The following is an 11,542-nucleotide window of genomic DNA, read 5'->3' as shown; positions in this document are numbered from 1 at the left end:
TATAAACCATTAATATGTATTTTTAACTCCACATCAAGATTCATAAATAAATGAATAAGAAAAGTCATGTATTGTTTTCACCATTTTCAACCCACTTGTTCAATGTAACAAAATATATCTTTAGCATATCTGTTACTGGTCAAGTGGTTATTTAATTGTTCATGCTTTCACCCCGCATGAACTAACTTTCCTGCATCAGAAACAGAGAGTATGTCCTGGAGCTTAACAATGTTTCTGAGGTGGAAGAAGGCTGTTTTTGTAACATATGAAATATGATTATCGAAAAAAAAGTTGCTGTCTAATATAACACAGGTCTTTAACGGTAGAGGATAAAGTAGAAGTGCACCCTTCTAAATGCAAATTTTATTCTAAGAGATTCTATGTACAGGTTTTTGGTCCATTTAGTAATACCTCAGTCATCTGAATTTAATAGGTCGTCCAATATTTTATATCCTTAACACTCTGTCAACTTGAATACTTTGAAGAATTCATCTGGTCGTGATGAAATGTATAACTGAGTATCATAGGCATAGTAGTGGAAAATAATTTCATGTTTTCTAATAATATTACCAAACGGCAGCATGTACTGTATATTGAAAATAGCAGAGGGCCTAAAACAGACCCTTGTGGCACTCCATTGTTGGAGTTTCATTGTTAAGATAACTTGATGTTATTTTAGATTTTGCCCCTCATAAACAAAATGGTAACGGTCAGAAAGGTATTAACTAAACCACTCTTATTGCCTTTCCCTGAATACTGGTGTAATTTTGTAATCGATCTAAGAGATTTTATAAAAAAGAGTAATTTATGATCTAATGTCGAACGCAGCACTTAGATCAAGTGAAACTATTGAGATGCAGCCTTGGTTAGAAGCTAAAAGTGCATAATTTGTCATTTCAACGAGCATAGTTTCTGTGCTATGATGGGTCTCGAATCCTTACTGAAATTTTTCAAAGATACCTTTTTTTTCGTTTTTTTTTTTTTGCAGGATGGAGCACAATTGAGTGGACAAAGTTTTCTAGTATTTTAGACATAAATGGAAGATTTAAAATGGGTCTGTAATTTGCCAATTAATTTGGATCTGGTGGTTTCTTAATGAGAGGAACAGGAACAGATGCTCTATAGAATGGACTACACAGGCACTTCTATCAATTAAATGGGTAAAACAACAAAGGCCATGCTTTGAGGTTTTACTTGCATAGTTTTGTTTTCTGGTGCCTTTTGACAGAACAAATCGTTCTTGCAGCTAATTCATGTATACGCTTCTCAAAGCACAGCAATTCTTCCTTTCATTCTCCGTTCTTTTAAAATGCATCTGAATAATTGAAAACACACATAAGAAAAGTGATTATTTAGCAAAAATTTATGTACTGTAGCAAACAGCCCCACACACTGATCTACACAAAACGGTTGATTTGCGCACAGTTAATCTTATCTACAAGAAACCATTGATATTATTTGACATAGTGGTGTGCAAGTGACAGTGTACACAATGTGTATGGTATACCCAGGACATTTTCTTCTCTTCATTTACTCCCTTTATGTAATACAAACTGGGAGATTTCGGTCTTCAGAACACATGCACACAAACCTTACTCCACCCATGTAGTAAATGTTATTTTATTTCATGAAGACAGTGAGCTCATAAGGCCATGGTTTCATGAATGGTTGTAACCATATTTGGAAATTAATCTCAAAGGCTTGGGTGTGGACAAGAAAAGGGTGTGGTTTAAGGGGCGTGGTCTGGAGGGGTGGCACCCTTCTTACTCTCTAGTGATTGGTGGGCTTTCATGAAAAGGAAGCCATCCCTTGTTTCAACATGACAAATATGTCTAAGCAAGCATGCAACTCTCGGATTTCAACTCCAGAGCTACTCTGACTTTCCACACTATCATAAATCATAGAAGACCCTGAAAATACATGATACATTATAGTAAACTAGGTAAAAATGTGGTTTCCATTTTTCATTGTAGCCCAATTGCACTAATTCTTTTGTGAGATGCACACATAGTTAATATCACTGTATTAGCAATGGTGTAAGCAAGCAGTTTGCAGCAATGATAAAACAGCTCAATAACAGGAAATCTCAGGAGATATAATACACAACCACGTTAAACGCAAACAAACGACACTGAACAGACAGAAATAAGGGTTTAAATACACAGAGTAATAAACAGATGTAACAAACAGAATTAACAACCAAGGAGACTAGGAAAACAGACGGGCAGGCAGACAGGGAAAACCAAACACAATGACAATAAAACATAATTTTTTACTATATCTGATCATGAAAATATCAAGTGCAAATGCTCTTCAATATCAAGACATCGCTGTACACCTTACTGAAATTTCTCAATAAAACTGAATCTAACGGAAACAAGAGTCTTTCCCTGTAATCCTTTTTAAGATTTGACCAAATTTTGTTCCCATAACTTTATCTTTTTATCATTGCAAATAGATACATTTGCTACAGTCATGGCAGCTATGTAATAAATTATTGACAAATTATCATGTAAAAAAGTATGAAGTATCAAGTTCAACGGTGGAAGTTACAAGCCAGTGTACAAGACAGTGAATACTTGCAAAAATCTTGATCTGGACAAATTCCAAGCATTGCGTTATTGGCACTTTTGGGCCCCACCTAATGTGTACAAAAAAATTACAGCCTTCATGTCCAGACAATGCAAAACACACTCGGTATGACTAACCGATCAACGATTCACTTTTCTTTGTTGCTCAGTCTGGTGATGCCACACAAAGCCTGAATTAAGTCGAGTGCACACTGTACGATTTTTATGGTTCTCCATGACTGTTGCGTGCAGACTGTAACCAAAGTGAATTTGTGGCTTTAACACAAAAGCGGTTTAGTGAAGGCAAAGAGTTTTTTAGAGAAAGCTCTTTAGAGAAATGTCTTGAGATAAATATGTGCATAAAACAATGTCTATTGAAAAAAGGTATAACAGACACCACAGGTATAATCAGAGGAAGGAAGACATAAGACAGACGGAATTGGACTGGTCTAATTTTATTGAGGTGTTGCTAAGGCTATGTTCACACTGTCAGTCCAAATCCAATTTTTGTGAATTTTCTTCAAATGTGCCTCCAGCAATCATAATTTAGAGTCAGTTTTATAATATCACTTATCCTATTTTATGTTTTACGCTTGTAATGCAAATGTTACACAATGTCCTGCCTGAGACGTTGTTGCTTCACCATTTTAATTGTTTTGCCTTTTTTTTATCCTGTTGTGATAGACTGATATACTTTTTTGTCTAAATAAATAACAAATTACAAAAACAGTAAAAACTAAAATGAATAATTTCAAATTCTATCAAGTGAATTTAAGCATCATAAAATTATAATGTCCGGTATGAAAAAAAAAAAAATGTATTCTGATATTTACTAAATATTAGCCTACATTTAACTTTTTTTTTTTTTTTTTTTAATATTAACTATAAGTGATCGAAAATAGAGGAAATGAGCATTCACAATTAAATATCTGATTATGTATATGTGTGTGTGTGTGTGTGTGTGTGTGTGTGTGTGTGTGTGTGTGTGTGTGTGTGCGCGCGCGTGTGTGTGTGTGTGTGTGTGTGTGTTGATACCGATCTTTTTTTTGTTTTTTAAAAGGGAAGGCAACACTTTTTTTTAGAGGGTCCACTTTAGACATTCTACTGACTATAATTAACTTTGCAACTACATGTCAGCTAACTCTCATTAGAGATTAGTAGACTGTCTGCTTAATATCGGCAAACACTTTATTTTGCACTTGTATCACCTGATAGATTGCATTGTATTCAAAGAAGATGCCGGGGTGAAACTCCACCAAAACCAACTCAACATCTGACAAAGACTTGACAGTATCACTGTTCAGATCAATGGATTAACCATGGGCTGTGCCATTTAAAAAAATTCACTGGGGGACAAAATTCCATGTACAAAAATGTTTATTAAAGTGACTCCTCCTGAATTTTTTTACAAAGAAATACCTGTTTTTCCCCTCTGTAACTGCTTATAGAGGCCCCTGCTAATGTATTCACACTCTCATGTCAATAAACATGACATTCTCTCTCCCTGCTCTACTTTGTCTGTTAAATATTTACATGGATTATACATTAATCTCTCAGACCTGTCCACTTCAGCAGCAAGTCTGCAGTTCTAAGCCATTTAAACATGATAAGGGTGATACTGACATGCTAACAAAAGCAGCACACGTTGCTAAATAATGCCACCTAAGGACAGCTACAAAAATAACCACACTGCGCTTGCAGTCACCATGTACTGCTGTGAGTTCTGACACTTACCTGTAACTATCAAAATGAAAACAATGCTGTATACAATCCCATTAAAGTTTGCGCCATGTGTTTTATTACGAGCTAACATAAAAATCTACTTTGCATGCAACTGCATCAGCCCTCTGGGAACCACATGAACAAGGTGGTGAAGTAGTGTTCGTGACAGAGCCATTGAGGTGAGAGAACAGTAGCTTGATTGTTTGACTGGAAAGAGGACCCTGCAGGTCACAATGGCTTTCAGGACGAGCGCCAAGCTTCAACATTCAAGCTCTTCATCAAATATTCCCCTATTTAATACTCCTGCACGCTGCTTAAAGCAAACAGAGAGCCCTGTCCCTCCCAAATTCATGAAATATGCATGGAGTTGTTTATAGTTTACCATGCATTAATTTATAGAATGCCATCTGGCCAATAACTATGGTGTTTTGGATTACAGAGCACTTGTAAAATACAAAAGTTTTGTAGTAGGTGCAAAAAGAGGCTGTGTAGAATTTCAGAAAGTTGTGACCTTGTTTTTCTACTCCCTTTTGCTCCTTAATCTCTTCACTTTATGTGAGTGTGTGTGCATGTAAGGTAGGGTGTGGCCCTCTGTGCTGAAAGTACTCCCATACCAGCCTAGCAAGATGGGTGTATGTATCACTTGGAGAGGGGCGAAAGGACAGGAGCCTGAGGCTGAAAGAGGAGTGGCCAGATGAACCCCTCCCGTGGCACAAGAGGTATAAAAGCCCCTGCACTCATTGAAGAAGGCACTTAGAGGGATTTAACTTTCCTCTTAGTGAGCTCACCTGCTCTGGATCTCTCTGTCTCCTCCTGCTCTTTTTCTGTCCGATCCTCACCCCCTCATAGACAACAGCAGTCATGACTTCGATCAAAACTTCCTACAGTTCCAGTGGTGGAAGCATGAGCGGCGGCTTTGGTGGTGGAGGTGTTAGGAAGAGCTTCTCTAGCATGTCTGCCAGCGCAGCACCCATGGGCAGCAGGATGAGCTCTGTGTCATTCCGTCGCTCCGGCGGTGGTGGTGGCGGCGGTGGCGGAGGTTTTGGAGGAGGATCTGGACAAAGCTACAGCTACAGCATTGGCGGCGGCGGCAGTGGCTTTGGAGGAGGTCAAGGAGGTGGCTTCGGTGGTGGTGGATTCGGCGGTGGTTCTGGATTCGGCGGTGGTTCTGGATTCGGCGGTGGTGGATTCGGCGGTGGTGGTGGTGGATTCGGCGGTGGTGGTGCAGGATTCGGCGGTGGTGGTGGTGGATTTGGTGGAGGATTCGGTCAAGGCGGTATGGCACCCATCACAGCTGTCACAGTCAACCAGAGCCTCCTAGCTCCATTGAACCTAGAAATCGACCCCAACATCCAAGTTGTCCGCACCCAGGAGAAAGAGCAGATCAAGAACCTCAACAACCGCTTTGCTTCCTTCATTGACAAGGTTAGTCTTCTCTTTGCAAACTTACACAGCTGTACAACACAACAATCTGATCTTGCACATCTGACATTTCGACTATTCATTTGAACGTTTGGTTTACGTGCACACATTTCAAGGGCCTTCATATGATCTGGGTTCTGCTCATTAAATATTTCACAGCCAGTCACTTGCACCCAGAAATCCTGCTAGTGTCAGATTCAGTGTAACAGTAAGTACACACAGTAGGAGACTGGGTGCCATTGCATATGCTTCATTATCACTCAACTTCAGTCAAGCAGTCAAAGTCTATATCTTAGCACAGGCTTGAGTTGCTTTCCTTGTATACAATTGTTCTTGTTCTTTGAGGGTGAGTTTGGAAACCCAAGCCAGATGAGATCCAATGACTGATCCAATCCAAATAAGGGCATGGATCAAGTTTTTCTTCTATCCCTATGGCAGCAATGCAGATGTGTGCAGTACTCAAAGTAATACCTGGCATAAAATGGTCCTAAAAATCTCATTGCTGTAACTTCATGTAGGTCTTAATAATCATTTTATTTTTTTCTTAAACAAACCTATTTTCCTATTTTGATTCTCTGAGACCTTTGGGGAGTTCACTATGTAACCACACCTTGTAAATTTCACCCCTACTGTAGGTGCTACACCCATTTGTATGATTCTGACAAGAGATATGATCAGCAATCATGTAGCTCAAATAACTACTGATGCCATCACTGCTTTGTTCTTTTAATGTGAATTCTGCACGTTTAAAGTAATTGTGAGGTTGTAAACATTATTAATTACATCTCATGAATATGCAGAACGGTGAGTACAGTTAGCACCTGGGGGTAAAGGTGTGGCATATCATCTCTGTTAAGGCTTGCCATTTGGCACAGGTCTCCTAGGAGCCTCGCCTTTATGCCGGGAGGGAAACATTGTTTTAATAGCACAGAGAGTCTAAACATGTTGTGGTGTCATATTTATGATCTCAAAGGGGAGTGTTCATATTAACAGGACAGTTACTCCAAGAAGTTGTGCTGGCCAACACGGCATGTCACATATGCTATTTTTTTTTTTTTAAGTTGCCAAAGGTGTGTCAATACAAGTCTGGATATGCAATAAGAGGTGTGCTTGATAATTACAGAAGACACATCCTGTGGCATAAGTAATGCCATATCAAAAGGTCTTGATGCCTTTTCTCCCCTAATAAAGCCATTTATTAAAATCCTTTATTGGTTTATTTCAAATACAGGTGCGCTTCCTAGAGCAGCAGAACAAAGTTCTTGAGACAAAATGGAGTTTACTGCAGGACCAGACTACCACCCGCTCCAACATCGATGCCATGTTCGAGGCCTACATCTCCAACCTGCGCAGACAGCTTGATGGACTTGGTAATGAGAAGATGAAGCTAGAAGGAGAGATGAAGAACATGCAGAATTTGGTGGAGGACTTCAAGAACAAGTAAGTACAGTAGCTGTGCAAGAACACACTTTGTGTGAATAGTATAATTTCACAATGAATTTGCTAAAATGGAAAACTTATCTTTGCAGATATGAGGATGAAATCAACAAGCGTGCCGCAGTGGAAAATGAATTTGTCCTGCTCAAGAAGGTAATACCACTGGCTACTTTCTTGGCCCCCTGGTTAAATTTTTTATTATATTCAAATTATTTTGATTGTAGAGTCCACCCATTATATTGAGCTTATATTGTACATTTCTTTATAGGATGTTGACGCTGCTTACATGAACAAGGTTGAGCTTGAGGCCAAGGTTGATTCCCTTCAAGATGAAATCAACTTCCTTAGAGCCATCTTTGAGGAGGTGAGCGTTTGATGGAACTATGATGACTGCAATGCTAGTTTTCAATGTTAGATTTATCTCAATGCCTTATACCTTATCCTTGCAATTTTAGGAGCTGCGCGAACTCCAGGGACAGATCAAAGACACATCAGTCATTGTGGAAATGGACAATAGTCGCAACCTGGACATGGACTCCATCGTTGCAGAGGTCCGTGCTCAGTATGAGGACATTGCCAACCGCAGCCGCGCTGAAGCTGAGTCGTGGTACAAACAGAAGGTGAGAAAAAGACTTCAAGTATCAAACAAACACTATTTTTAAGCAACCAACAGACAGATCCGAATGACAATGCCTCTCTTTTCACCTTCTAGTTCGAGGAGATGCAGTCATCTGCTGGCAAATATGGAGATGACCTTCGCAACACCAAGGCTGAAATTGCTGAGCTGAACCGCATGATCAGCAGACTTCAGAATGAAATTGAAGCTGTCAAGGGACAAGTAAGTAGTCTTTTAGTCTTTAGTGTTAGTCTTTGGATGAGGTTTTGGCCTGAATTAGATTGACAACCAACTCCTTAGTGTATACTAAATGTACTTTTAAATAAAGGTTTTTCCAATGATCGAAATGATCGTGTATGTTATGTTGGGAATAATGTAAAGGAGTTCCTACAGAAAAGAACAGGAATAATGTAGAAGTGCTGCTAAAAACTAAAGTTGTAATGTCTTCTTTGAATTGCTCAGCGTGCCAACCTGGAATCTCAAATCGCTGAGGCTGAGGAACGTGGAGAACTGGCAGTGAAGGATGCCAAGCTCCGCATTAAGGAACTGGAGGAGGCCCTACAAAGAGCAAAGCAGGATATGGCGCGCCAGGTGCGTGAGTACCAGGAGCTCATGAATGTCAAACTGGCCTTGGACATTGAGATTGCAACATACAGGAAGCTTCTGGAAGGAGAGGAGACCAGGTCAGTCACTTTTCAAAAAAATTAATTTCTCTTGAAATTCATCTTTATGTAGACATTGACATTTATTTTCTTTTCATTTTGTCAGGATTGCTTCTGGTGGAAGTTCTGCAACCATCCACATTCAGGAGTCGAGCAGCAGCAGTAAGCTTACTATATTTTTTATCTTTAAATTAGATAAAAATACATTATCAGATTCAGCACATAAATTGCTGTTATAAACTGCATTGGTGTTCGGTATAACTAATGTATTTGTTTGTTGGTTCACAGGTGGTGGTGGCGGCGGCGGCGGTGGCGGCTACGGATTCGGTGGTGGCAGCGGCTACGGCAGTGGCGGTGGCGGCGGCGGCGGCAGCTACGGTGGTGGCAGCAGCTACGGTGGTGGCGGCAGCGGCTTCGGTGGTGGCAGCGGCGGCGGTGGCTTTGGATATGGCGGTGGCTCCAGCATGAGCATGAGTGGCGGCGGCGGCGGTGGTCAAATGTCAATGTCCCGCTCCTCTGTAGTGCAGTCCAGCCAGAAGCGTCGCTTCTAAACTCGTCCACCCAGTTCCCCCTACCTAATATCATCTACCACCTGGGCAACAAGATCTTTTCACTTCACATTTCAATGTTCATAAAATTTTTTATGCGTTTAACCCCCACAATCCACAGTGACCCAAAGAGACTCTAATGTCAAAGTGTTATATACTGTACCTGCGGAGCGGCTTTTCACATTCACCGTGCTGTTTTTGATTCTAGTTGTTTCCTCTTGGCATCGCTCCTCAGCCAGAGTAAAAATTGTCCTTTAGGGGATGCGGAAAAGAGCTAATAAGAGAGACAAAGCATGGAGCTCAAGTATTTTTTCTGGCTGAATAGCTTTTGTTGCTCTGTCAAAGCATGTAAGCATTAAATGCACATAAAATAAATGGCTTTTCAACTGACTTAAAATTCCTTGTCACTACAACCAGCATTTATAATGCTTCTGCTTCATTATAGTGCAACAAAAGCTACTCATTTGAGATTTTACTTCCCACAGAGAGGAGTAACTTTTACTTTTTTCTTTCCCTGATTTTGGATGATGGGCTGATGAGCTGTTCTGTCAAAAATGTTGTATTCATCCATCAATAAATCAAGGTTATATACAATCACTTGTCTTTAGTTTTTATTTCATCGACCTTTCTCTTTTACACAACATAGGAAAATACAAATGCAACTTAAATAATTTAATCATAACTGTATATGAGTCAATGACATCCAGTAGTGTCCACAATCAAGAAAAGGAATATAAAAAACTAAGTAGTCTATGGTTTCAAAAACGTTTTATACCATTTTCACAAAAAGTTTAAATCTAAAAAGTTTAAATACTACCAGGTAAAAAGTATATATATATCATTTCATTCTTTTAATTAGCTGTTTTGTCTTCATTATTATAACAGGACAGTTATCACCCTGAAATTGTTGACACATATTTTGAATTCATCCTTTCAAAAAACATGGATCAGTAACAAAATGTACCAAAACATACAACAAAGGTACCATAGTAATACCACAGTATTATTTTAAATACCTTGAGGACTATGTTTTTTTAAAGGGACAAAGCTGCAAGACCAGCAATTATAAATAAAATAATTATACAACCCGAAATCCAGAAAAGTTTGGGACATTTTGTAAAATGTAATAAAATCAATAATCTATGATTTGTTAATTCTCTTTAATCTTTCTTTCTTTAACTGACAAAAGATTTTGTTTTTGATGACTGCAACACACTCCACAAAAGTTGGGACAGAGGCTAAATAAAAGTGAAAAGCGTATAGAATATCCAAATTAAACACTTATGAAACAGTCCAATAAGTATAATAAGTAGGTGAATTGTAGGTGAGGGTATTATTTATAATCATTTGTTAACAAACAAGTATTCATTACTTCAATGAGCTCATTGTTTCTGCAATTATTACATTGTTTAAATTCATTTTTAGCTAACTGTGATTTTGTATATGTACATTTCTGAAATACATAACTTAGTTACCTCTGATAACAGATCACTCTAAATTGTAATATGGACTCATGCACTTTCTGTAAAGCTGCTTTGAAAGTATGTGTATTGTGAAAAGTGCTATACAAATAAACATGAATTTAATTGAATGTAATATTATGATTGAGTGTAAAAGGAGCATCTCAGTCTTTGCAAGCAAAAGATGGTCATGGCTCATCATTTTGCGACAACTATCATGAAAGATTTGTCAAACAATTCAAAAATCACATTTCTAAATGCAAGATTGCAAAGAATTTAGGTCTCTCACCTTCTACCATACATAACATTGTGAAAAGATTCAGGGAATCCCAAGAAATCTCTGTACATGCAGGGAAAGGCAGGAAACATTTGAGCCCTCAGATGGCATTGCATGAGAAACCATCATGCTACTCTGTTAAATACAGCCACATGGGCTCGGGAGTACTTTGGAAAACCATTGTCACTTAAACAGAGTCTGCTGCTGCATCCAGAAATGCCGCTTGAGTCTCTGTTACGCAGGGAGAAAGCTATACATCTGTTCAATGCGGAAATGCTGGCGAGTTCTCTGGGCCCGAGCTCATCTCAGATGATCCAAAACACAGTGGAAACGTGAGCTGCGGTCAGATGAGTCCACATTTCAGCTTGTTTTGGGGAAAAACTGACTTTGAGTTCTCAGTCCCAAAGACGAAAGGGACCATCCAGACTTTCATCAGCGACAGGTGCAAAAGCAAACATCTGTCATGGTATGGGGGCGCATCAGTGCAAACGGCATGGGTGGCTTGCATGTGTGAAGGTACCAGGTACTAGGCCTCATTCTGCACATGCTAAAACAGAGTGGCTCCTAGACACTCTAAACCGAGCGGATGTGCTTGACTGGCTGCCTGCAGTCCAGATCTGTCTCTTATTGAAAATGTATGACCCATCATGGTCATACATTCAGACAACGACGACCACAGACTGTTGAGCAGCTGACTTTTATCAGGTGAAATTGGGCCAAAAATCCATTTGCAAAACTTCAACAATTATCATCCTCAATTCCCAAACGTTTAATTAAAATGAAAGGTGATGTGACACGTTGTTAAACATGCCTCTGTCACAAGTTTTT

The 11,542-nt window shown here is 39.2% G+C and overlaps 1 protein-coding gene across 2 annotated transcripts; it reads left to right on the top strand.

Moving 5' to 3' along the window:
• Positions 1 to 4,925: 4,925 nt before the first annotated feature.
• krt5 (keratin 5) lies at positions 4,926 to 9,571 on the top strand. 2 transcript variants are annotated; one of them, XM_079587864.1, is made up of 9 exons: positions 4,926 to 5,717; positions 6,946 to 7,154; positions 7,244 to 7,304; positions 7,420 to 7,515; positions 7,607 to 7,771; positions 7,864 to 7,989; positions 8,230 to 8,450; positions 8,536 to 8,591; positions 8,718 to 9,571. In XM_079587864.1, the coding sequence occupies exons 1-9, from the start codon at positions 5,154 to 5,156 to the stop codon at positions 8,978 to 8,980; spliced, it is 1,761 nt and encodes a 586-aa protein (XP_079443990.1). In that variant the 5' UTR covers positions 4,926 to 5,153; the 3' UTR covers positions 8,981 to 9,571. The 2 variants fall into 2 exon arrangements, with proteins under 2 accessions (XP_079443990.1, XP_079443991.1); XM_079587865.1 differs by having other exon boundaries at positions 5,030 to 5,717; positions 8,536 to 8,588.
• Positions 9,572 to 11,542: the final 1,971 nt, after the last annotated feature.

Source organism: Phoxinus phoxinus (genome assembly GCF_949152265.1).
Source record: "Phoxinus phoxinus genome assembly, chromosome: 18".
NCBI lineage: Eukaryota > Metazoa > Chordata > Actinopteri > Cypriniformes > Leuciscidae > Phoxinus > Phoxinus phoxinus.
Note: the sequence above shows the minus strand (reverse complement) of the source record. Positions and strands in the feature narration are given on the sequence as shown.